We start from the raw sequence: 27,749 nt of genomic DNA on the forward strand, positions 1-27,749 counted from the left end.
TTAACCTCTCCATAACTTTGGAGGAAGAGATGCACTGCTCAAAGGCCATGCAGTTAACAAATGAACAACATGAACGGAAGGTGAGATGTGAACAGAAAGTGGAGATGAGTGGTCAAACGTACAACATGGTCGTAAGGTTCAAAATGAGTGCTTTCCGACCATGCAGAATAAAGAGCTTGCCGAGACCTGTACTGAGGAACAATTCGATAGGCGGACGTTGGGGTATACTGTGGATGAGGTGACGACGAGATTACGGCGTAGTACAATGTTAGAGCAATTGCGTCGACAGATGTTAAACGTTACGTTGTCGTATCCTCTAGAAGAGCGAAAAAGGAGGCTAGATGGTACAAAATCGCGAAACGTATACATGTACGTGTAACGTATACGTATACGTGAAAAGCATAGTACATCTGTGCTCCTTCTTCGTGTGAGACTGGGCTAAGTGGTATCCCGTTAGGATGCGCACGTCTCTATCTTTTGGAACATTTGGCTGAGTTTTTGCGATGTCGTACGACGCACGAAATATTGAAGTCCAGGATGCCTGGTCTATCCTACGTTTACTTGCATCGCGTTCGTGCTCGAAGCTGTCCATTAGCATAACGTTGGACTTTGTGGACTTTATCAGTTGAACACAGGAGCACTAATTCCAATTTTTACTCTTATTGACGTTTGCGCAGTATTTTTGGTCTACCTACTCTGTTGCCTCGACTGTGTTGCACATCGGCTGTCATCTCCGGCGGAAATCGAAGGACGCAGGCAGCTGTACAGTGTGAAGTTTACGGGTCGTCTAGTGCTCTGTATATGTGAACTGATCAGCTTACGCGAAATCGTTATTGTACATAAAATATCTCAAAATAGGTTGCATCTGTTAAGAGGCGGAAAAAATAGATAGACTTAGTAGACTAATATACTTAGTAGACTAAAAATAAATAAAATAAATAAATAATATTTTCTCTAGATCTCACCGGCTCTTTCACCGTCAAGTCAGCCGTTGTTGGAGAAGGTATTCATTGTAGATTTGTTCAGCTGACGTGTCTCAGATGCTATCGTTTCTTACTGTGCATTCTGTAGACGCACCGTGCTATAGTTTAGATAGATATATCGATTGATTGATTCTTCTTCTTCTTTCTGGCGTTTTACGTGCCAAAACCAGTTCTGATTATGAGGCACGCCGTAGTGGAGGGCTCCAGATTAATTTTGACCACCTGGGGTTCTTTAACGTGCACTACAACGCAAGCACACGGGCGTTTATGCATTTCGCCTCCATCGAAAATCGGCCGTCGCGGCCGGGATTCGATCCCGCTACCTCGTGCTCAGCAGCGCAACGCTTTAGCTGACTGAGCCACCCCGACGGGTATTGATTGATTGATTGATTGATTGATTGATTGATTGATTAGGCACCAAATGAGAGAATGTGAGTATAAGGATATTGCACTAATTATGATCACCAAAATTTCTTTGACGTCCACCGGAATCTTACCATGCGGGAACTTTCGCATTTCGTACTTCGAGATATTGACTAATCACGGAGAATTCGAATGCAGCCTGTGACCTCTAGCTGTACATCCGTTCATACATAATCAAATAGCCATTTGTCAATGCCTAGAGCTTAAATTTCATAAAGAGTGATATATATATATATATATATATATATATATATATATATCATTTTACTGAACAATCATACGTTAGTAAATGATGGTCGGGCCTCTAAGTCTGGAAGCTCTCTGGTCGCGCGCATCGTTTCCGATTCAATGTAAGCGGGCCAGGTAGGGTTGATACTCAACGTCTAGCCGCGTGCATTTTCCTAATCTGTTCCCTAATGCGTCTCTTTCTTTTTTTTCTTTTTTTTTTTGCAGTCACTGCGGAGGTGCACGACAACGGCGGCGCAGACAGCTTCGGCAGCAGCGCCAAGACCGAGGAGGCTAAGGGCGCCGGTGGCGGGAGCTCGTCCGACTCGAGCGCCAGCACAGACGAGGGCATCTGCCAGGACGACGCGACGCTCGAGGAAGACGGCAGCGAAAAGCGCGACTCGGACGCCGCGTCTCTGACGCCGCAGAGTGCGAGGCGCAAGGCGCCTTCTCCGGACATCGCCTCGTGCGCCTCCTCGGTGGCCGGGGGTCCCGACGACCCCGACGAGGACGACGACATGGCCGGTCGTACCACCATCTTCCACAGCTCGCAGATGAAGTGCAAGTCGCCGTCGCCGCTGCCATCACTGCAGCCGCAGCAGCATCAGCACTCGCCGGCGCCTCAGCAACCGGCGCAGCCGGCGCATCAGCCGGTTCAGCAACAGCATCATCAACCGGCTCAGCAACAGCAGCATCAACCGGCTCAGCAACAGCAGCATCAACCGGCTCAGCAACAGCAGCAGCAGCAGCAACAACAACAACAACAACAACAACAACAACAGCAGCAGCAGCAGCAGCAGCAGCAGCAAGTGCAGAACAACAGCAGGACCACTCCCTCCCCTGCCATGCTGAAGCCCGTCTCCAAGACGTCTTCTCCTCGGTCGCCGATTTGTTCCAATGGCAACGGCAGCAGCGACACGCCGAAGGTAAGCACACGGGGTGCCCGACTTAACTCTAATCTCAAGGTACGAAATCCCTAATGCACGCTCTTAATACAGCGGGAAGGCTCGCAACTGCTTTGGCTATAGAGTAATTGTGCGCCAAATATTTTAGTCGATTACACTGAGAGTTCTCATGCTACATGATATAGTATACGGTCACGCCACCCTCGCGCTACTTGTGGAGTTCACCTTGCAACAGGTTTACTTTTCTAGTTGCATGTCTCTCAGCAGAAAGGTATTACATACGAACTTCCTCGTTTTTTGCCACATGAGATCAACTGTCTGCACGTCATTTGCCTTCTTGCCGTCTTTTCCCTCCATATCTTTCGGGTCCTTCGTTTCTGTGCCTTGGTGGGCGATCAAGCGCCTTCTTCCTCCCCTACTAAAAAAAAGAGCGTATTCCTCATACCTCCTATATCCAATAACATTACATGGCATATGGGAAAAACGGCCTTTTATATAGGATTCTATATGTCTCATATCGGAATTATTGGATATCGGAGTTATGGGGCGTATGGAATTTTTCAGTAGGGTCATTTATTATTTCTTTTTCTATTTTTCCCCTTTGTAAGCAGCTTCACTCTTTCTAAGGCACAAATCGCGCTTCGCCGCCATCAACCATTACTACATGAAAGCAATAAAGAGAGGACTAGAGAGGGGGGGGGGACCGAGAAGAACGCCGGAGTTTACTGAACTGGCGGTTTTCGTTGCACTGACGAATTCTTTTTTTTTTTTCGCAGTTTCCGTCGCAGGCGCTTCTTCGGCCCACACCCGGGTCCGCGCTGCTTCGCGACATGCCGCACGCGTCTCCCCCGCTGCGCAACAAGTGCTCCTCGCTGGCCGACCTCCTCGACGCCGACCAGCAGCACCAGCAGCAGCAGCAGTCGCAGCCCCAGACGTCGTCGAGCAACGCCACGTCATCGCCCGGCCAGCCCCGCGGCCAAGTCAAGAAGCCGTTCGAGAACGGCATGAAGAAGGCTTCGTCCACGATGTCGTTGATCACGCCCCCGCTTCAGCTCCCTCCCGCACCGACGCCGGCCGCGTCCGTCAGCGCCAGCGACGCTTCCGTCGCCGAACTAAGCAGCAGCAGCAGCAGCAGCAGCAGCAGCAGCGATTCGGACTACGAGACCATCTGCACTGTGTCCACCTACAAGGAGGACAAGCTGGTCAAGTCACTCAGGCCGGTGACGCAGGCCGCAGACACTTCTACCTCCTCCACGACCTCCACGACATCTCCCGCGACGCCTTCACCGCCACCGCCTCCACCGCCCGTGTGTACAGCCGTGTCCTCACCCCCGCCTCCGCCGCCGCTGCCTAAGAGTTTCGACATCCGGTCCACGGAGAGCACGCTACGGCGACCCGGGTCGCTGGGCACCAGCAACGGCGGAGACTGCTGCCGCTCGGAGACCTCGTCGAACGCGGACACGGACGAAACGGCGTCCTCCGCGAGCACCACGCACAGCGAAGAGAGGACGCTACCGAGGTTGTTCGAGAGGCCCGTGCCCTTTATCCCGCCTATGTTCATGCAGCCGCCGGACTCGGACACGAACATTAAGCCTTCCGAGTACCTCAAGACGGTGTCCAACAAGCCCAAGCCGCACCTGATAAACAAGGAATCGAAGGTCGAAAACGGCGTCGCGACGAAGAGGCCTCTGGGAAGGGTCCTCGATACTCATCCGGCGGCTTCTGCCCAGAACGCCGCCAACGCACATTCCATGACGTTGCCGTTGACCGCAAGCATCGCCAATGTCGCCAAAGCGCTCAACGGACTCAACGGTCTCGGCAGCCCGCACAACGGCACCAACGGTCATGGCCTCGGGTACAACGGGCTCAACGGCCTCAACGGAACGAAAGTCGGCAACGGAAGCCTATGCGGCGGCAGCGTCAGCAGCGGCAGCGTGAACGGAGACGACTCGCCCACGCCTTCGCTCTGCGAAGAGAAGATTCACAGCAACGGTTCGGGTGTGAATGGCGACGTCAGCAGCAGCTGCAGCACTAACAGCCTGCCGCGGTCCATTCCGTCGACGCCATGTTCGCCTCAGCCGAACGGCGGTGCCTTCTCCATCACCAAGGAGCAGCTGCAGAACGTTCAGCTCAAGAGGACGGACAAGCCAAGCACGTTGGGTGAGTCAGAAAGAGCGTCGATGAAGTGCAGCGCAGTAGTGCTGGGCACAATGACACGACGTTTTAAACCGCTGTATCTTGGCAGTTACAGATCTTGCTGTCGATATCAGGCAACGCGGTTGGCGAAACCGTTTAATGATTGTATGCGACTGTAAAATGCCTATTTCGGAAGATAGTTCATAACTTTGCTGGTTGACAAAAACTTCCCAAAGCACAACTCTCCCGAAATTAATTCTTTCCAAATATCTAACTTAATATTTTAACACGAAAGTGTTTTATGCCGGCTTTCACGAATGACTTCCAGCAACGGATGTAACGTGCCGTCATCTAGAAGCGGTGAGGCGAAGTACTGCATCGTGACACTAACGAGCGCCGACAGGGAGCGCTTCGATAGTCACAGCGCAGCGCAGGCTTCAACGCGGTGTAGCCACAGAATAATGAACCAAGTATAAACGGCTTCTATAAACTCGTCATTTTCAATGAAGTACTGTGTAATGAACACGGGTAATGAATGATTAAAAAAAAACATTATTAAAAGTGTCCGACGGCAGGATTCGGACCTAGGACCTCTAGTACAGAAGGCCGACATTGAAAACCATTAGGCCACGGCCGCACCTTTTCTTTTTTTTTCCCCCTTTATTGTAGGGCATGGCAATGCCTCCTTTAAAAATGGATGCATCCACTCACACGTGGCTTAGAACGCCCTTATCAATTTCTTGCGGGCGAGTCAGCGCGTTGAGTCGCCTGGCGCGTTTGAACGCCGCTCGCCAACAGGACGCCGCGTGCGAAGCAAACATGTCAACACGAAGGTCTCAGCACATGCCGCACCCTGCCCCTTGCGCAGATCGCTTTCAAGATATGGGCCTGCGCGGCCGTGCCAGGGTACTTTTGATCGGTGCGTGCCGACGGTTCATAATTGCTCGACAGGGGTGGACAAGGCACTAAAGAGCGATAACGGCTTAAGATGATCGAATCAAAGCACCTTTTTGTGCCGCCGTCCGCACCAGTTCGTGTCGCTGCAGCGCTGTCGTTTGTACTAGCCAGATCAAGTGCCATCACACTGAGAATGACACTGGGCTGCGTGGAGATGAGCAAGTGGTACATATAATACTTACGCATACTTGGACAACTCCCAGAGGAGTTCCTGCGTGAATGTTTTTCCTTCTTTTTTTTTTAGAATCAAGCAGGGTTTTCTGTGCGTGTGGCTATCCTTCCTGAAGAAGTAATGATCCAACCGTTCGTGACCATATAAATTATCATTTATCTCTTCAGCGCTGCGTGCACTCTCAATTTAGACAAGGCTAGAAGAAATCGCTCGCAACACTGCCTAAATATCGCTCTGTAAGCAACGGCACACGTGCGTATACGCGCTTTCATAAAACAGGCTGTGAAGTACGTTCTCAAGCAGAGAACTCGGCCGGATCGCTACACCGCACCACCAGCGTGTGTTTGAAACGACGCCAACGACATGCACTGCGTTCAACACGCGTTTCTCGCAGAACGGTGCGTCCTGCTCCAGAAGAGCCCGTGCAGCACGCTGGCTGAGCAGAAGAGCACCATCATCGAGGAGCTGAAGCAGTCCATCGGCACCCAGGGAGTCCACGGCGTCCGGAAGCTCAAGGAAGAGCGACAGAGGCTCGAGGAGGAAAAGGTACGTGGGAGCGGCGGCGAGGGCGGCGAAAAAGACCGTCGCTCAGCGGTATACATACGTTGAGGGACCCGGGACGCGCTGAACAACTTCTTGAGCGAATCGCAGCTGCTATCTTGGTACGCATACTGCTAAGCACAGGGCGTCGACTTCGGCGCACAATTAACTTTATGTCTATCATTAGAGCTGTCGCGATTCCACGCTATAGTAAGGTTCCGTGGGGCTGCGGATCGCCGGTAGGCTGAAGTTTTCTATTGTCAAGCAGTGGTCGGCACACAAGACAGAGAAGTTGAATAACACGAGAGCGCTATAGCTTTTTAAACTAATAACACCTAGGGAAATCCACGCTTTGCCAAACAATTCGTAGTAGATTTGCGTTATATTAGCTCTGACAAATGCTCCACCAACTGGCCCGCAGTTCTAAAGCTTCCTATTCTATGTAGTACACAAATCGCGGAGGCCATTGCAGTTCTGCACGAGTGAGTTTTGCCAAGGTTTAAACAAAAAAGAACATAGCGCTCAAGTGTTCGAGTTGCCATTCAGTATGGTCTCAAGCGCGGGAACCAGACGGATAATATTTGCTGCTTACTCTCGGTGTATCCCTGGGGTGCCTGGCAGCGTGATGTCTGCGCTGTAATCGCAGAAGGATTTTGTTCCGTCATCCGCGCACTGCACAGCCTCAGCCAACACCACCTAGATAGCACGAGGTCTGCTCACTCCGACCCGTGACGTCATGTTACCTGGCCCGAAATTTCAATTGCCAAGGCTGGCGTGACGAAAGCGGTGACATCAAAATCACCACGGCTTACTCGGGAGCATCCCCATTAGATTCTATGGCGGTCGTGCCAGGTAGCATGTCGTCATGAATCGCAGTGCAGCAGTGAACTGGCCTTGTGCTATCTAGGTGGTGTTGCCTCTGCATACAGACTCGTTATCGCGCGGTGTGGGGTGAAGTATCACGCCTAAAATGCGTCGTAAAATATGACGCACGCGGTTTACGAATTCGAGGTTGCAGTATTAAATCAGGCCTGCTTCAGAGCGAATACGCTCGCGGCTTAGTGCTCTGTGCAGATAAGAGTGCGCAGACCGCGAACGAACTAGCAGTTGTGCTTTTCTCGGTCGAATATTCCAGCTCCTTTTCAGAGACCGCCCCATGTCTATACTTAGCCAACAGAATCAGCGAAGAACTGAGGGACCGAGGGCACAGTTCAGAGCGAGATACACATTTCGAGAAGTGTCTGTATAATACTAGGCAGCCAAGGAGAGCAGATTCATGTTCCTTGTAGTTCCGTATGCGATAAACTTTCTTGCACGCCTGCGAGTATACCTTTATCTTTCCTGGCTTTCAGCTCATGGAGATATGGGTGCACGTGATTCGTTTATAGATGTACTTACTCTTCGTATGTGTATACCCGCAATTTCTATACCCTTTCAGGGTGGCTTTGACACGCAGCGGGGGAGCGTCAAAAATAATATTGCATGCTTTTTTATTTGTTTTTGTATCCATAGTGCGCTTCCAGGTAATAAAACGGTTCAAATAGCGGGGTCCGTTTCCTTATCATGGCTGAAGAAAGGACGGGCAACTCGCGTTTGGCCTCGACACGAAACGCGCTCCTTGTAAATGTCTTTGCAACGTCGCAAGTAACGCTCGATGAACCAGAGAGAGCCTGGCATGCGCCAAGCGTTGAACAACAGATGAAAACAGCGTCTTCCTATATCGTACGACGAGCATTGCAAGCTGGTTTCGTACGCCCTTTGCCCTAACTTCCGGCGGGACATTAAAGAGGAGTACGTATTCACTTGGTGGGTCCGGGTTGGTGGATCGCACTCGTGTAGAATACCAACACATGGTACGTCTGAAGGAACGTAAACACGGAAGACGGGTATTTGCATTTTTCGCAAAACAAAGTAAGAAAGCTTGTTCCTTCTTTCTGCTTTTTTTTTTTTTTTGAAATCGCAGGTGTTGGATAAATCTGGCAGATGTGGAGTAAGTTCTCAAGAATATTTCTTTTTTAATTTAACACTAGCGGTTCGCGCTGGTATGTGCTCCTGTCTGCGGTGCTTCTGGTGTTAAAACACGCACACGCACGAAGTATCGAGTGAGGTTTCGTTCTGGAAAGCAAAGCAATAGAAACTGCTTTGTGGATTAGTACACTCGGTGACAACCTAAGAATTCAGTGTAACCTGCGTCGTGGCTTAGCGGCGATGTTCGTTGCGCTGCTAAGCACGAGGTCGCGGGATCGAATCCCCGTCGCAATGGCCCCATTTCTATATGGAGGCGAAATGCAAGAACGCCCGTGTACCGTCAATTGGGTGCACGTTAAAGTACCCCAGGTGGGTCAGAATTAATCCGGAGTCTCCCGCTACGGTGTGCCTCATAATCAGATCGTTGTTTTGGCACGTGAACCCCATAATCTCGAATTCAGTGTACGCTCCACCCACGAAAACGCATGTGAAACTGCCCTCCGTGCCTGTGCTCACCGAAAGATAGTATTCAATAAGGGGAAGTCGGCGCTTGCCCCGACTTAATTGTTCAATTAAGAAAGCCGCACCAGCTGAAGTTGTTGTAAATATATAAATGCTAGGCTGATTGAAAAATAAAAGCGAGTTGTTTCTAGGTAAAATATCACCTTCGGCTGAGTAGTGACACTATGATCTCCCATGAAACTTTCCAAGGCGTTAACTAAGATATTTCTGTACTGTGAGACTAGCAGTATAAACCTGCAGGAAAACAGAAAGCGCTTGACGTCATGGAAATAAGCGAACGTAATTCGCTGGCGCATCTATACAAGTTCTCTATCAGTTGGACAGCTGTAAATACGTCACCGCATTCTTAGGTTGTTGCCACCGATTGTAGTATTCTGCTCTGCGACGGTATTGGTGCATATGTCTTGGACACGTACCACTAGGTCGTTTTTTTTTTTTTTTTTTTTTAAGTTCAGAGGTCGAGAAGGAAATCCAAGACGGAATGAAAGAAATACGATAATATGCGGCTTTTTGCTGTCTAGCATAATCCGTTTACTATAGATATCTGCTCATATTTGGGAGAACCTTCGGTAGCGCGGCCCGAATCGAAGAACACCACGCGTTCGCGCAAGCCTGCCTATCTAATGCCTACCTGAACTAATCGCCGCGAGGCGGTTTCCGTCGACGTCTCGTTGTAGTCACGTGCCAGGTGCGTCTCGTTGAGGGCTTCCCTTACCGGAAGGTTCTTGCTGAACTGCGGAGATGTGAGCCCCACCTTTGTTCGCGCAGGAGAAGAAGAAAGCCGAGGAGCTCCTGCAGCAGATCAAGGCGACCAACTTCGTGGACACGATACCCGAGAAGGACAACAACGGCTGCGTCATCCCCGCCTGGAAGCGCCAGATGCTGGCCAAGAAGGCAGCAGACAAGGCGCGGAAGGAGGCGGAAGAGGCACTGCAGGTATTTATCCGTTAACCATTTGTCCGATGAACTTATTAGAGCGATAACTCTGCTACTCCAGGTGCAAACTCAGAAAACGCCTGGTTCCGTTAATCTGACCTTCAAGCTCAGCCAAGGTCAAGCTGGGACTTATCCTGCATAGTGCGTTGTGGAGAGGCGCGCGCCTCGGGGCAACAGCAAACAATTAATAAAATAATAAAAGAAAGGTCCGAAGGCCTTGCAGTCTTTGATATAAGATGGCTTCTAAAATCCAGCAATGCATTTGTGTTTAAAAGTGAAGCCGACTTCAAGGGGATCGGTGTAAGCTTGGTCTTCCTAAGCTGACTTCCCACATTGTGTGTTGTAGTGAAGTAAAGAAAAATGCGATGCGAATGGGGCCCGATAACGCTATCGCGTTACACTCTTAAAGGCGAAACTTAAGCGTCCTCATTTTTATTTTGCGGAAGTCGGCATGCGAGCTGAATTAGCATAGTTAACGCTAGTGCAGACACTCGGGGTTTATTCATATGATATGCGAGATAGGCGTAGAGTGTTACGTAGGATAGGTGGTCAGCATGTGTTCAAAGGCAACGCACAAGGATGTCTTAAGAACAACTGGCTCAACAAAAAAAGAGCCGTGACGATCAATTCGATTGTCACCACATTCGAAGGTAGCGCCAGTCTAATTCGCGCAGATAAACCTTGCAGATGCAAGCCCTATATTGTCAACGCGTCACCACCTGACGAGCACTCCTATCTTTGTTCGTTTTCATTCCTTTTGTTTTTTCAAGCCGTAAATGTACGTGTAGCTTGTTTTTGTCTGCAAACAAGCTACATTGAAGAACTGCTGCGTCACTACAACACGTTTCATTTCATCAGAGCGCAGGACACATAGCCTTGGAAAGGTATATGGTGCAGATGTGCAGTACAGGCAAGCATGCGTTCGATACTGTAGATTGGTTAGGGTGAAACAAGATGGAGTAAGCAGATTTATTATGTGGCGAAGTTGCATGAAGCAAGCGCTCTCGTATAACAAATTAAGGCCTCGTCATGAACTCGGGAAAGCGCGTTAGCTTGCCGCCATAAACCAATTTCGCTGTTATAACGTGATATATGTGCTTACCAAAGTTAGCTGGAGGAAAAGGGATAGCAGGTGGCGTGAAACCTCCGTTCGAGTAGCGGATTTTCTGTATCGAACTGCAACTTAGGTTCTAGAAAGAGGGTCGTTCCTTCAACCATAGCAGGAACTAGGAGCACGAACATAGACTTGAGCTTGCGCGAATTGGCATCAAGACTTGTCGCATCAGTGTTCTTATGCCGTTTTGTTTTCTTTTCAACAGAGAGAGGCTGAAGCGAAGAAATGGACATCAGTGCCTGCCTGGAAACGTCAGCTTCTCATGAAGAATGGCGATGCTACATTACCAAGCAGCAGGTGCGTATTGTTTCTGGCAAGATGTGCACGAAGCTGTTACGCTTTTAAATGCCCGAGTATCGTTCATTGCATAGTTGACCGATCAGCCTACCCAAAAGCTGAAGTACACAGAAATGTTGCCACTGGTCCCAGACGCGTTTATCCTTGCTATGCATTACCAACACGATCGTGAGTTTGCGTAGTCACCAACATCTTGCGAACTAGAACACGCGTCTTCAAGGTGGGCCGACCTAAGGCTGTGTCAAGCAGTCGCGCCAGGTTACGGCTTCGCCAAGCACTTCAACGGCCTTGGTCGCACTGACTAGTGCGTTGAGTTTGGCGACGACGACAAAGCAACTGTTTCTGTCAACTAGCCAGGACCGAGGAATCTGAATTTATTGATGATTGTCGATGTGAAGCAACCAAAACTAGTGCTAACCTAGGAATTGTCTATGATAAGCAGCCAATGTGGGCAATGACAAAAGTACTATTCATTTGGAATAGCCGGGTTGAGATCATCAGGAACTGGTTGTAGATTTCAACTAAGTTAATTCTTGCTGACAAAACATTGTTCATGAACACTTGGTTCGCACTAACGTGAACCGATTCATTTACGTGTACCAGCCAGGATTGTGGACGGCAAATGTCCAGATTGTTGTATTGAATTCGACAAACATAACGGTGAAATTATGATTGCCGATATGAACTCATCGAGTACGGTGCTAACCTAGGGATTATTCCTCTCGTCCTAGCTGCCAAGATATGGCAACTATGAAGGGGCTGTTGCTTTGAGGTAGCCAGATATGGTGCTTACAAAGTGGTCGGAGATATCAGCTGTTCTGCTTTGTAATGATTAACCGGCTGTTCACAATCAGTTAACATTAACGTGAACGTGAACGAATGGTACACAGTCAAAATTGGACGTGGCAAAAGGATCGTCGAATTTAACTGTACTCCGTTTCGGACATCAGGTGCAAAGATATGAACGCTACGTAAGAAGTTCGGTAATGAAAATATTCACCACTCCGCGCATTCCGTCAATGCTTCGCTGCGCCAACGGCGTTCGCTCACGCGATCATGCACGTGAATCTGCTGCGACTGGCTGCAAATAAGAACCTCGAAAACAAGAACAACGAAAAGCAAAATTGATCTAAAACAACACATTAGCAGCCGTATACCACAGTTTCCTCGTTTCTGTAGATTGAAACGTTCTCTTTTCTTTTTTTCTCTCTTTTTTTTCATTCAATACTGAGCCTATATGAAGAACCGTTACGCACAATTTTGGCCGAGAAACATCGCACTATTTCTAATTGCGAACGCAGCCACTGCAAAAAACAGTCTCTCTAGCCTTAACAGCGTTGCACGTAACGTCTGAAACGGAGTGTAGGCAGACATAACGATGACGTTGTGATTATCGGTGCAAACTTCGCGGAGAGCGGCGAGTGATTCCTCGCGCCTTTCTTCCCCAGGACCCTCGGGCCTAAGCCCTTGACGGGAACACTCAGCTGTCCCGCAACGCCGGTGTCCAGCGCTCCTTCTTCGACAACGTCCACGCCGGCGTCGACGCCGTCCAAATCGGAGAACGGCACCGACAGCAGCAGCAGCAGCAGCAGCAGCGAGCCGGCGTCTCCGGCCCCGGCGTCCAACGCCTCGTCCCTGGTCATCGCTGAAGAAGACAAGCCACAGAACCCGTTCCTCCAGCACGGCCTGCGCAAGGTCAACGTGCGTCTCCACTGAGCTCGGCAGTGGAGGCGCGTTCCGAGGCTGCTAGCTCGCAAGAGTCTTCCCCACTCTCCGGCGACGTATGTGAGAGTATGTGTGTGTCAAAAAGAAATGTGATCGTCCTCACGAGAGACGACGCTGAAGACGACAGATGAAGAAAAGTCGTGGTGTCTCGCGACGAACGATGCCCTTCGTGGAGAAAGACTCTCGAGTGCCCGGTCGTTTTGTTACGTTGTTTGTTGTTTCGTTTCCTCCGCGGTCCTTCATTTTCTTCCTTTCTTCCCTTCCTCGCTGTGTGTGTGTGTGAAGACTGTTGTTTCCTCGCCGCCTTTCTTCCGGTGCACGCACACAAACACACAAGCGCGGACACACGCAAACGCGTTAAGCGTTCTGCAGGGGCGCCGCCGAATCCTGCGGCGCCGGGGCCTGAGAGAACGACTTAACCGTGTTGATGAAAGTTCTTTTGCTCTTATTTTTTTCTGAACTGTTCATCTTTGCGTGATATGAAAACGGAGAGGGAAATGGGACATCACGGACATATCCTCGGGCGCGCAGTTGTGTGCTTATTTGCCTAAGCAAGCAACCTGTGCTGCCCTTCAGCGAACAAAAAAAAATTTTTTTTTTACACCTATGTAAGACTATGAACAGCTCAGCTGCGGCGCTCGATCACGGAATCGAGCAGAAATGTCGTCTCTGCGATCGCTTGCGAGCGGGAATACCATGTGGGCTTTCACGATGAGCGTCAAATTCAGATTTACCCGGTTCAAAAGTGATGCCCGCACCAGAAACTGAGCTGACGACGTCGAAAAATAAGCGACGCTAATTTAGAGAAATCGCGTATGGAGGGAACATTACATCACACGCAGTATGCGCGCCACTTTTCTGAAGGCCGCATACGACGCAGTGTCCAATTTCGGGAAAGGTTCCTGAAACTTATGCTTTTATAGTGACGCCTATACTTGGACGATCTTTGAAATCATGTGTTTAGAGGGCGCCACATGAGAGAGGGAGTGCATTGCAGAAGCACGTCCTTTTATTTCTGCTTATGCGACCGATTGAACACAGAAAATAAGAAGCCACAGCTTTCACGTAAACAGGCACAGGCGCCGGAAGAAAGCTTCGTGGCTGGTCACCGAGAAGATTTGACGAGGTCTGTGACTACGGTGGCACCACAGGTATTGTGGCCGCTCTAAGCGCATCACGATGGCTAGTCCCCACACAGTCGGTGCAACGGTGCGACATCGATAGCACAAGGAACTTGCATTTTGTTCATTAGGCGTTGCGTCGAGGTGTTTGATGCGCAAGCGAACTTCGTGTGGACTTGCCGTGTGCCGAGAACTCCTTCAGTCGCCGTGATTCCTTTAAGCTCGCACTGTCGCCCGACCTTCGCAATCCTTATACTTCCTCTTCTATTCTTCTAACCTTTCCCCGGATGTTGCTTATCTTACTGAGCCGCGATATTATCAGTGTTGTTTGTTTGTGAATGCGAAGCCGCTCGATTAGTGCGTCGAGCTCACTGCCGACTTTGGCGAGCGCTTAAAGAAGGTCACTACTTGACGGAGACGGAGGGCTCTGCTAGGGGTGAAGATACTATAGTATTTCGACAGCATCTGTCGGCCATGCAATCTACGGAGGTGTGTAAAAGAGGAGTAAAATAAAACTTTATGGAGCCGCCTGCAGGCTGACGCTAAGGCAGAAATTTTGTTTTCAATCGCAGCGTAATCTTATTCTCTGTAGTCGAACTAACCTTCTTCTTTCACAAACTGTTTTTTTTTTCTTTTCTTTCTGTACATAGCGTCGAATTCTCTAAAGGCTGCGCCTGAGGTGCCTTTGAGAAGCCTTTTACCTCAACTTTTGCATCATCTTGCGTCTCTGCAAGTTAGTTTAACGTATGACGTAACACTTGCACTCCTTTTATTTTCCCCCCTTTTGTTATTCCAGGAAATTTTAACACGATGTCTCTATAAGGGCTACGTGACGTCAAAGGGCGCCGTCCACGTCTGCTATCGCTCCTTTGAGAATTCTCTGTACTGCGAACGTAATCAAACATTTTTCCACCTCTCCAACTTGGCTTCAACTTTACGCCTACGAAAGAGGCAGGGTTTTCCTTTTACAAGTGCTATCGCTCGTCATTTTCGAGTTTGATGAGAAAAGCAGGACCAAAGCTGTGACAGGTCCCCCGACGCGACGAGCTTCGAGAAGCAACGCGAGCTGGACGACAGGGTCTCCTTGAAGCGCTAGTCTTCAGAAGCACGTAGAAGGAAGATCACATCTTACGCAAGACAGGGTTAAAAGATAATATTTCCTGTAAATAAACTCGTGAAAAGGGTCTTGTCAGCTGCATTAATCCACAGATGAGCCATACATCCGTGTTAAATTTAGCACACACCAATACAAAGTCCAGCAACTTTTGCGAGGCAGGGGTGAAATGACAATGTTGTTTATATATAAGCTCTATAGCAAAGGTCTTTCAACTGCATTTATCCGCGAACATGCGAAACTTCAGCGATGGCAGAAACTTTTTTTTTTAATTAGGGTGGCCAGGCTGAAGTCGGCTCTCATCCGAGTTTTAAGCAAAAGCGTAAGAGGAAATTTCTTCGTATCGTATTATTATTTCTCAATAAGGAGATCGTTAAAGCGCGATGACCAGGGACAAGTATTACAAGGGGCGAAGCAGCCTCCCAGACGACGGCGTGCCTTTAACGCAGCGCAAATGCGAGAAAGAAGGCGTTTTTTTTTTCTCTCTCTCTCTCTCTCCAGGTTGCTGACGTCATTACCCGCTGCGGTAATGTTTTACGACACGTTCAGGCCACTCTGCGAAGTGATGCCGCCGTCGCGGGAGAAATTACTTTTCGGCGACAAGCGTGGTGCACCGCGCGAGCGTGACTTCTTCCTCTGCCCGCGCAGACCGACCGGTGAAAGCTCTATTTTTTCGAAAGAGAAAAACAAAAATAGAGAGAAGGAGAGACCAAGTCATGGCTGCAACGTGGAGGAGTGCGAACGCTTCTTTCTCAACTCTTCAGTCTGTTCGTTTTGTTTGAGCGCGTGTGTGCGAGTGAGAATGTATGCGTATGTATATTTTTTTTTATTTGCAGATGAAAATAAATGTCTTCAGAGAAATAGAGAGCCGCGTTGTGTGACCTCAGTTGCTTGCTCAATAAGGCCCGTTCCCATCGCCGGTGGTGCCTCTGCAGCGGATTGGCAAAGCGATGACGTTGTTCCTTAACACCCAACCCTGTGCGCACGCAAGGCAACATTGGGCTCCCGCCTCCATCGTAGAGGATATACGTGTGTGTGTGTGTGACGTGTGATCGCAGGACGCGTGTAGAAACCGTTCACTGGGTGCTTGTGCTAGATGATACAGGTTTCAGTGAGTGAGGTTCGGTGTTCTGACGTAGCACGGTGTAAGCATAGTTCAGTGGTTGACAATCGCCACGAGCCATGGCGGAGAGCGTGACCAGATGGTGTTCCGAGCTACGCTCTTTAGAATCGCCTTTGAAACTAGGTGGTGACAAATGGTCCCCTAGCCTGCTTGAGGTACTCAGGTATGCTATACAGGCTCTTCATTCTATCATTTTCGTATACATCTCTTTAATGTTTTCTCTCTCTCTCTCTCTTTCTCAAAACTTGTCTGTCTACCTTGTACCGCTACCTACGACTGTAACAGATCCGGTCGTGTCAATGTCTTCCCTGGCTTTTTTTTTCCCCACTAATACTCCAAATGTCTCTTGCTTATCTCGACTGCTGACCGGTTGATGCTTCCGTCCGCTTTAAATCCAAGCGCTTCCGGAAGGTGGGAATCCCCTTAGCATTCCATTAGAATGTGCTGAGTGGTCTCCGGATTTTTGCTGCAGCATACACATGCCTCATCTTGTTCGAGTATTTGCTCTGGTTTGTCACCCGGGCGTGGTAGAAACCCGGGCGTGTTAGAAATAATTTTAACGAATTTCTGTTACTTCGATTAATTCGTGAATATTGTCACAGTTTCGCCCTAAGGGCGACGCAATGAATGCGATAGCAACACAGCAATGTCATACGAAGTAAGGTGAGCGGCTTTGGTAGCAATATGAATTGTAGTAAACATGAGCTGATTAAGTAAGCAGGTGTGCTGTGGCGTAAGTAGACCGACATGAAGAGAGACTCGATGACCACGAGAAGGCGCGTGTGAAACGGTGGTGTTGATGAGAAGCGCTTCCCGTGGGCAGCGCGTGCGAAGGGACACACCTGTAGCGCTGGACTGCCGATCCGGGCAGCATTGCATGTGTAGCGTGTGTTGGAAAATGTGGCCCGACTATTACTAACTGATTGAACAAGCGTGGTGTGAGCGCGCACAAACAAACATGAATAGATCACACTGAATGACTGCAGACAACGACTGTCAAAACGCTGGCAGCAAGCGCATATACGCCGCAGCAGCGGGCGAAGGTACGTGCGGTCTATCGCTTCAACGGAAACTGAGCGGCGAATGCACGGCGCATAAAGGTCAGAGCCGTGTGGAGATAAGCGACGGTGCGAGCGAGCGACAAGCGCGGTTGTTGGCAGAGTAGAAGTGCCCCCCCCCCCCCCCCGCTCCCTCCGGCGCTTGCTTCCCGCTTCCTTGCTTGCGCGTGGGAGATTGAGTGCGTTCGCTCTCCGTGATAACGCGCGTCCCCGCACGCTTCCGCTCGGGCATACGGCGCGCGGCGAAGATTTTATCTATAGGGAACCACACGGCGACGGCAGAAATCCGGTTGAAGTGCCGATATAATTGCTATCGCAATAATAATTTTAACGAATTTCTGTTAATTCGATTAATTCGTGAATATTCCTGTATCTTATATTATTCAGAATCGAGTTAGTTTAATTTTACCCGGTTTTTCGCTGGCATTGGCATGTTTTGAACCTGTTTCGCGCTTGTGTTTTATGAGCTAGAACACATGGCACATTAGACGCCGACAGCCCGGGCCCCTAAAGTGCCCCGCACTTAAAAATTTTTTGTCCCACTTTTTTTTAGGTAGCTGCCGACTCATAATCACGGCACGATGCCGCAACACATCGCAAAATAAACAACAGAACTTAAACGACGACACCATGTTACAGCACTATTTAACAAAAAAAATATGTACCTCAAGCTTGTGGCGAAATGCGTTAAGGTTATTATCAGAGGCGATATCAACGGGAAGATCATTCCACACACGGATGACTCGGGGAAGTGCGGATGTGTTAAAAGCGTTCGTATTGCCAAAGATGGCGCGTGAAGCTGAGGTGATTATGTAGCCTGCGTGACGTGAAAAGGGGGCGTTCAAGGTGTAACGAGGCTATTTTATTGCTGTAGACGTACTTGTGAAACAGGCATAGGATATACATTTGACGGCGAATGGCCAATGGTTGAAGGGAATGATCAAGTTTAAGTTGAGCCACACTTGAATGATTGTCGTAGTTCCTTGAAATGTAATGGGCGGCTCTGTTCTGAACTGCTTCAAGCATGGTAATTTGATAATGAGTGGAAGGGGCCGACCAAACAGCTGAGGCATATTCAAGTTGTGGGCGGACGAAAGTTGGATAGGATAATTTGCGAACGTTTGAGGGGCAATGACGGAGGTTGCGTCGTAGACACCCTAAAGTTTTTGAGGCTTTCGCGCACGCAACAGTGATGTGTTCAGACCAGGAGAGGCCTGGTGTAAGGTAAACGCCAAGATAGTTATAACACGATGCCCGGGACAGCTTGTCTCCCTGTATGTGGTAGGAAAAAAATGGAAACGTCACGCTTACGTCCGAAAGAAATAATTTTACATTCGTAGGGTCATGAGCCAGGTGCTACACCAGATAGAGATAATATTGAGATCGTCTTGAAGGATCAGGTGGTCGTCGGGACTGTTTATTGCTCTGCATTACATGCAGTCATCAGCAAATATTCTAATACTTGATGATATGTTATTTGGCAGGTCATTTATATAGATCAGGAAAAGAAGCGTGTGTTTCTGTGCAGCTTCCACATTGTCTCCTTGCATAAAAGCGCGCAGTGGGGAAAAAAAAGGAAAAGGCAACCAAGATAAATGTAAATAATTATTTACATTTAAAAATATTAAAATGAATAAAATTATTAAAACATAAATAATTATTACTTTATATCCACAACCCACACATTCACACGCACGCACACAAAGGCACGCACGCGCACACACGCAGGCACACACAATAGCCATGGTCACGCGAACGCGAACCGTCCCCGTAGGGCTTGCCTCGAATTCTGATAGCGCCGTTGCTGTCGAGGCGCCTGTCACCTGGACCTGCTCGAGCTCTTCCACTTCGCATCGGTAGCTCTTCGTTGGCTGCGCCTTCCCGCTCCTCGCAAGGTTCGCTATTGACCCTTTTCGCGGCGATGCCGTGGGCGCTGCCATGTTTGATCACGTGGTGACGCGTCCATTGCTTGCCTCCACTGCCTCCGTTGCCTCCTTGTTTACAATGGAAGTGTATGACGCCGGCGCGGCTTAGAAAACCTCTGTTGTCGGAGATATCGTAGACGGTGACTAGGTGGACGACACGAAGCTTTGATCACAGCTTCAGAGAACATGCAAAAGCACTTTCGGAGCTGATTAAGCTATGTCCGAACGGCGCAAGCAGCGTATATGGTGCTTGTTCGAAAAGCGGGGCTACATATGTATTCCAAGCTATCCAAGCTTTCCGATTATGAATCAGTCAGGATTAGTGTGTTTTGCTTTTTGTTCTTTATTCGGCAAATATTTCAAGGCAGTGAGACCGCACGTACCTTCGCCGCTGCGGCGTATTCGCTTGCTGCCAGAGTTTTGACGGTCGCTGTCTGCAGTCATTCAGTGTGATCTATTCATGTTTGTTTGTGCGCGCTCACACCACGCTTGTTCATTCAGTTAGTAATAGTCGGGCCACATTTTCCAACGCACGCTACACATGCAATGCTGCCCGGATCGGCAGTGCAGCGCTACAGGTGTGTCCCTTCGCACGCGCTGCCCACGGGAAGCGCTTCTCATCAACACCACCGTTTCACACGCGCCTTCTCGTGGTCATCGAGTCTCTCTTCATGTCGGTCTACTTACGCCGCAGCACACCTGCTTACTTAATCAGGTCATGTTTACTACAATTCATATTGCTACCATAGCCGCTCACCTTACTTCGTATGACATTGCTTTGTTGCTATCGCATTCATTGCTTCGCCCTTAGGGCGAAACTGTGACATTTTTTTTTTTTTTTTTTGAAGCAGTGGCTTGTCAGTTTCTGACTCAGTGAAGTTCTTCGGTGCGGCCACTATCTGATTATTTTCTGCCTAATCGCTCGCGGGTGTGCTCAGTTCCAATAGATTTGTTCTTGCTGCGCGCAAGGCTTGAAACGTAGCTGTTTTGTACATTGTGAAACCTTGTAGCAAATATATATTACAGCTAGTAACTCGCTTACTCTTGTGGACCGTCACGAAACATTCAGCTTCGACCATTCGTGCGCCATAGGTGTAGTTCGTCATTTATTGTGCGTGTACAGTGCGCATATATTGAAGTGTGCGCCCATTCACTTATTCTTGATACGTCGGCGATAGAGTACGGGCGTAAGTTTTCCTGCCATTTGGGACAGATGTGTATAGATAACGTGCGCGAAACTTACTATGACAGGATGCGGCGCTACTCCCTTTGTAATTGTTTAACGAGTGGTACTCACCCTTGCCGACGTTCTGGGGATGAAGCCCTTTCTTTGAAGGTTAGCGATACAAGGCTGGCGGATCAGCAAATTTCTGTATCCTCGAGGAAAGCCGTACATCACGAAGTGCCGGTAACACGTTCGGACAGTTTCAGCAGCGGTCCGCGAACTTCGCCACACAGTCATTCTATTCCTTAAACATGCCAGTCACTATTTTTGCAGCCAACTACTGCACACATCTTCAATCTACATGATTCAATCTAGCATGATTGGAGCACAGTGTGTTAGCGAAAACTCAGTTGCATTTCCGACAGCTGATCGCACAGAAGCAAGGTAGAAGCGGTAGTGGTTTCGTATTCGTGCGCGGTCGCTGAGGAGAGGTATGGCGCGCCGCCGTGAGCGCCATCTCGTTTCTCTAAAACAAACTGCTCCGCGAAAAGGGTCAATAGGTTCCTTCATTCCGTCCCGTAATTGGACACCAAATAATTCGGATTAGCAGATTTACACAATGCGTTGGATGTAATTATTTTTTTACCCATCGGAGCGTTTAAGCAAGGACCAGGTCCATTGCTAAGTTGAATGCGTATCTTTGGTATGGCCTGGAAGACGTTTACATCGTGATAGTCGCTGATAATCCTGCAGGGGTGCCTATACGAAATTACGTCGGTGGGAATTTCTCCCAGGTTGGCACAAGTTGCGGATAATTAGAGGTTAGGGTATAGAATTCCACGTGTGTTCCCGATGGGACGGGAGGGCAGTAATTGCCCGTTTATGAATATGTAGGGTAGAAGGACGCGGATGCACGTGAGGTTAAAAGAAATTCCACTGAAACAAATTTGCCTACAGGTACAGGTACATTTACCTAGCTACAGGTACATTTAGCTAGTTAGCTTCAAGATCGCGCGTTGGTAGTCTCAGAGACTGTGCCGGCTGCTTTTTTTTTTTTTTTTTTTTACGTTGATAATGATACCTGTAGTATAAAAGAAGTAGACCGCGAGGATAAAAAAAAAGGAGAAGGGCGCGTCAACATCACGTGTGCGTTGAAGTCACTTGGAACCCACGTCCAACCGAGTTGTTTTTGAGAGCCAGGTGCTCCTAATAAACGCCGCCAGTACCAGTGATGCCATAATTTTATAACCGGGTCGCTAAATTGGAGTAATATATGCTGACACGGGTGTCAATCATTTACCGAACCGTCTCGCTATGATCTATAGGGTCCGTGTGCGTAGGAGTCAATTTATCCGCAGTGTGTTGTGTGTAGCGCAGTTACATGACTGTTAGGTATATACTGGCACGACAGCGGATATTGACAGCTGAAATTCCGTCTTCAGGTTCAGATTATGAAATTTCAAATGCAGCACGATTCTGAAGAACACGGGTAATCTGATTTTCCTAGCCCGCAAGGACACTCTTCCTCGTCTAGCCGGCGTTCCTGAAAGGAAAGCTAAACTCTGCGGCACGTAATTGGTCGAATGCTAACGCGACGATGACAATCACGTGACCTCAATGCAGGGCAAATAGTACGCTTTCGCTCATTGATCCACCTATATGGTCCTCGCAAGACTGTTTTGGACAAAAGCTCTGTGATATGGAAGCAGTGTGCTCAGACCACGGAGAAAGAGTAATTTAGGAGGCGTAACTCGGCTCTTTTCCCGCGTCGTCATAATGTCACACAGGAGCGCGGCAGTTGATGGTGATGATGATAATAATAATAATTTAATGGCATCCCCTTTGAAACGGGGCGGTGACAAATAGTCACCTAGCCTGCTTGATTTAATCATGTATACTATACATGTTCTTTATCTAGCATTTTTGTATACCTCTCATTAATCTTTTTCTTTTTTTTCCCGAAATTTCCGTGTACCGCTACCTATGATTTTAAGAGATCAGGTCGTATCAATCTCTTCCCTGCTTTTTTTTTCTACCAGTACTCTAATCGTCTCTTGCTTATCTCTACGGCTGATCGGTTGATATTCCCTTCCACTTTAAACCCAAGCGCTTCTGGAAGTTGTACGTGACCTACGGTTCTCGCTGGGTGAATCCCTTCGCATCCCATTAGGATGTACTGAGTGGTCCCCGGATCTTTAGTACAGCATACACATGCCTCATCTAGTTCCGAATATTTGCTCCGTATGTTTTGGTCTTTAGGCGAGCGGCTCGAGCCTCAAATTGCAAGCATGCACTGCCCTTTGTGCTGTCGTACAGATTTCTCCTTCTAATTCCTTTCTACTCATTCTTGTAAATATCCATGGACTTTTTTGTTTCAATTCTTTGCATCCAATTCGCTGTCAGTGTTTCTCTCACTTGCGTTTTGACGACTCGGGGTTGTGTATTTACACTTTCAGTTACCCTGCACTTGGTTGACAACTTTCTTGGCCGCCTCCTTCATTTTGTGTCCACGCCCTTTCAGGTACAGATATACTTGTGCACTTTAGCCGCCCATTTATTTTGATCCGTGTTTCTGAGTCTTTCTTGAAAACTAAATTTGCTATGCGCTTCTCTGACTTCAAAAGAGGCACAGCCCACGTCATCCTGCACTGCCTTATTTGTGGTTTTACCATGGTCCCCCAACCTAAACCGCGCTCTGGACACGCATGCAGTGCCATCTAGTGACGACGCCACGAAGTCCGCGCCTGGCATGTGTGCAAGTAACAGGGCCAAGTGTTAGACTGAACAATCTGGACCGCAAAATTCGATCGTCTTGCCAGATTTGAGCAAGAACGGAGCAAGAACAACAAACTCTTCTTTTATGGTATGAAGGTACAAACGCGCAGGTCTCCGTGCTGAATTTAATCCGTCGCGTCTTCATAGGTCGAGAACGCATTGCAGGGCGAGCAAGTTCACTTCTTTCCAGTAGAGCCGTAGCAGTAAGAGGAGGGAGCGCAGGTCGGACAAGAGGCGCCGGAGGTCGACGGGTAGTAGCAGGCCGAGTTGCACACTGGACAGGCTGGCCCTGCAAAGCATATATAGGGCGAGGTGAAGACAAAGGACGGTACAAGCGTGAATTGGATGCTGACAACTGGGACACCTTTTGATTTCAGTTCCCTAGCCAATACAGTAATGAGTGCAATACAAGAAACACAGAGGAAGGCAATAATAAACTATGAGGGAGGGAGCCTTACGCCCCCCAGCCAACCTTCGCAAACCAACTCTCTGTGCAGCAATTCCCTACGCCTTTTTTTTTTTTTATCTAAAAAAAAAGCCATAGTTTCGGAAAGGCGAAGCATGGATTGCGATCGCAAATTAGTAGGCAACTATACGAAGTAAGTAAAGTAGTTTTTTTCGGCCGCATTAGCTTGGAACTATTCGCTTACTAACTAAATTAACAGGCATGGTGTCAGCGCACTCAGGCAAACATGAACTCAACTAACTCGATGACCGCGGACACTCGCTGTCAAAACGCTGGCGTCAAGGAACGCGGCAGCAGCAGCGAGAGAAGTGACCGTCGTGCTATCAGTGGCGCACCGACGCGCGGGATGGGGGGGGGGGATGAGTTTCGGAGGTTCTAGGCCCCAGCAGGTGACTTGCGGCAATGTCAGAAGTGAATTGCAGGGCGAAAAAAATGGTAGGCGCAACAACACTTTAATTTCAATTTTCATCTCTCTCTCTCTCTCTCTCTCTCTCTCTCTCTCCTTTTTTTTTTTTTTTCATTTTCTTAGACTGAGAGGCATCGATCATCTCTTGGCTATTCTTTACAGATGCAAAACGTATGTGGTTGTTGTGGGCCTTTTTTCTTAGTAATACAAATTTTACTTAGTGTGGTAGCATATTTTGCAGAACTTCTTTAAACAAATCACTGTGTGCGGGGCAACCATGACGAAAATTTATCATATTGTTGGTCAATTAAGGTTTCCCTACTTTGTGCCGGAGAGGGCGGGAAACGAACGCGGTTTCTCGCGCACGAAAATCTCTGTCTGTGCCCGTTGTCTTCGTAAGAAATCACGGGTTGTGGCCTTCGAGATTGGAAGCAACAACCAATCTCGGAAGCCACGCTCGGATAAAGCGTTTTCGCCGCTTAAAGCAGCAGATGCCGCTAGTGCTCCATTCTCGGAAAGAGCGGGAAGATTTAAGCCCTGTCCGGGGATAGCAGGCAGCTGGTAGCGGTCGCATTTCGACTCGTTGTTGGGGAAGCAAGCAGGTGCAATCAGCCTGAGCTGTAGTGTACAAAATCCACCACGTATACAGATACATCGCACGCGTGAGATGTCGACGTGAACGAGTGAACGAGTGACCTAAACGGGGAAAGCATTTACATTTTACTTTCATCGGCTGCGCGACGGTCGAGTTTAGTGTTTGTTTCAATCATAAACCGGCAATATATTAGCATTAGTTACGACGTCGATGTTTCTTTTTTTTTTCCTTCAAAAAGCAAACTTGGCAACATGTGTGCGTCTATTCAGAGAAGGTCTGAGTGCAAGACCCGCACGTCAGAACGTTGGCTCTTGCATCTAGCACAATTCCACGTTTACGCCCTAACCGTAGTATTGTTGTTGTGTACAAAGTTCCACTTTCTTGTGGCAAATTCTACATTGGCCAGACATGCGGTGCATCAAAAAGTTAACGTACGTCTCAGAGAACGCCACTCTTCGTTAAACGGTACACCCAGCTCTGATCTACCTATAGCCATTGTCACTCTTGTGGTCGCGTACCGCTTTTCCGTACCCGCAGTGGTGGCGTAGTGGCTTTGGTGTTGTGCTGCTAAGCCCGAGGTTGCGGGATCGAATCCCAGCGGCGGCGGCGGCGGCCGCATTTCGATGGGTGCGAAGTGCAAGAACACAGATGTACCGTGCACTGGGTGCACGTTAAAGAACCCCAGGTGGTCAAAATTAATCCGGAGTCCCCCACTACGGCGTGCCTCATAATTACATCGTTGTTTTGGCACGTAATACCCCAGAATTTAATTTAATATAAACCGCTTTTCGATAGCACCGCCATCCTTATGAGGCACAGAGATAGCTGAGAGAGAAAGAGAGAAGTTTATTTGAAAAAAGGCAGAGAGCTCGGCTTGAGGCTTTGCCTATCCATAAGCAGACGCGCGAGCGCGCAAGTCAGCCCTCCCATCACTCTTAATACCGGATGAATTTAACTTTCTAAATCAGGTTTCATCACGCGTGATGTGTGGTGCAGTTGAACAATGTGTTTGTTTTAGTTCTTGTTTTCCCCACTTTGGTGCAATCCGCCTTGTATACGGGCGATCACCGCTTTTCGCCTCGCAAACTCACCGGCTACAATTCGTAAATTGCAATATGTGCCGTAATGTAATTAATCGAGAATTTCTTTAGTCAAATTTCTTTAATTAGCCGAATTTGTGTCTCGATTTTTTTTTTTGTGCAAGTAATATCCACCTATCTCAATAGTATCCAGCTCCAGGACTAGTATTATGTTACCGGCAACAGCCGATTATTCCGCCAAAGTTAAAAATTATCACCCCGTATATTCGCCACGATCGTCTTCTCTTTTTTCGCGTCTGTCTAGTTGTTGCGCTGACAGATCATGGACATATTCCAGTAACGCCAGTTCTCGCTACTTGTGCAGTGCAGTTTACTCACGGCATACGCAGATTCCACACCGACTGGGGTACTCCAAGCCCAGCTCGCACGGACACCGGCACGGCAGCGATGGTAGGCAGCCGCCGGATGCGTCGATAAAAGAGCCTGCGATTCGTTTCGGTAGTGTTGTGCAGCACCAACCACAGCATCAAGACAACATCATGACATCATGACGGTGTAATAAGGCGATTCTTTTCGCTGAGTTCTATAACCTTTTTTAATCATCCACTGCTCATGACCGGCCCATCGTGTTGATAATTACACGGGCCGAGCGCAGCTCGGACCACTGAAGAAGCGTGAAAAGGAAAAGAAGTGGACTAGAATCGTTACATTGTACCGGCCAATTTGAATAGCATTAATAATTTGTTACAGTACGTATAATGTAACAATTCTATTACCCGCCGTGGTTGCTCAGTGGCTATATGGTGTTTGGCTGATGAGCACGAGGTCGCCGGATTGAATCCCGGCCACGGCGGCCGCATTTCGATGGGGGGAAATGCGAAAACACCCGTTTACTTAGATTTAGGTGCACGTTAAAGAACCCCAGGTGCATCATAATCAGATCGTCATTTTGGCACGTAAAACCCCACATTTTTTTTAACAGTTATATTCAAATTGACTGGTATAAAGTAACGATTCTTTTCCAATTCATTTCGTTAGTGGTCCGGGCTTCGCTCCGCCAGCAGGTGTTATCACAACGATTGGCTGGTCCTGAGCGGTGGGTGATAAGAAAGGAATAGAATAGAGAAAGGAATGATGTATATATACAGCGAAATGAGTATAGCTACATTAAACCGCTCCTGGTAGTACCGATTTCTATTTGTAATCGTATACAGGCGAAACGGCTACTACACTTATTTGGTGACGGATATGAGGACACCATCCCACCTTATCTTGTTTTCAGGCGCATAGCGAATAACAGATAACCACGTGACCAAAGTTGTCTACTCGGCAAGACGGCACCCGCGAAGTTTCAGGAAGATTGAAAGAAAGCTTCGAAAAAAAAAAAAAAATAAGGCAGGACGCATTTGTTGAGGATGCTTACCTACGTTATTGCGACTAGAATTCAAGTGGTTGTGTTTATGCCATGCAATTACGGAGTGTCAATTGACTGTTCGGGCATGTATACACAGTGGCCGAAGTTGTCTACTAGGTCTATACGGCGTGCCTCATAATCAGATTGTGCTTTTGGCACGCAAAGTCAATGCGTCTGTCCTCCTTTTTTTTTTTTTTTTACCCTCGTAGTGAATGCGGTTAAACAGCCCAAAGTAAAACCTCGGAGCCTAATTTTTTTCCATTTTTTTTTTCCGCTAGCAGGACCCTATAGCTTTTTTTTTTACGCGACGAAATACCGGGTGTTCGCTGCTTTCGATCAAAACAGTTGCTCTACCGTGAGTATGCGCCAAATGTTCGACGTATGCGGTGTGTTGACTCGCTATTCAGTGTATCAAGTCACTTCGTGATACTAAAGACCGTTATTTAAATTCGCATGCGGATCATTTTGTGTGCGCTATATCGATGCAGTCTTATGGAGTGAGTAACTGTCGTAAACGTCACGAAAAATAAGGCAAAACATCGCGCCAGGCTTTTGGGAGACGTTGGCGGCTTTCACTTTCGTTCGTACTGCGTATACGTTGTGTGACTTAACCAGCTAAGTTAAAGGAAACAAAAGCGTCTGTG

General features: G+C 48.4%; 1 protein-coding gene across 2 annotated transcripts in view; it reads left to right on the forward strand.

Moving 5' to 3' along the window:
* The window catches only part of LOC119446316 (uncharacterized), a 519,665-nt gene extending 503,662 nt beyond the window's left edge, over positions 1 to 16,003 (forward strand). For both annotated transcript variants that reach the window (XM_049664069.1, XM_037710724.2), the window contains exons 7-12: positions 1,860 to 2,557; positions 3,313 to 4,696; positions 6,196 to 6,347; positions 9,600 to 9,767; positions 11,087 to 11,178; positions 12,627 to 16,003. In XM_049664069.1, the coding sequence (XP_049520026.1) occupies positions 1,860 to 2,557; positions 3,313 to 4,696; positions 6,196 to 6,347; positions 9,600 to 9,767; positions 11,087 to 11,178; positions 12,627 to 12,894 (2,762 nt within the window). In that variant the 3' untranslated portion in view covers positions 12,895 to 16,003. The remainder of the gene's footprint in view (positions 1 to 1,859; positions 2,558 to 3,312; positions 4,697 to 6,195; positions 6,348 to 9,599; positions 9,768 to 11,086; positions 11,179 to 12,626) is intronic.
* The last annotated feature ends 11,746 nt before the right edge of the window (positions 16,004 to 27,749 follow it).

This window comes from Dermacentor silvarum, chromosome 3, assembly GCF_013339745.2.
Source record: "Dermacentor silvarum isolate Dsil-2018 chromosome 3, BIME_Dsil_1.4, whole genome shotgun sequence".
NCBI classification, from domain to species: Eukaryota; Metazoa; Arthropoda; class Arachnida; order Ixodida; family Ixodidae; genus Dermacentor; species Dermacentor silvarum.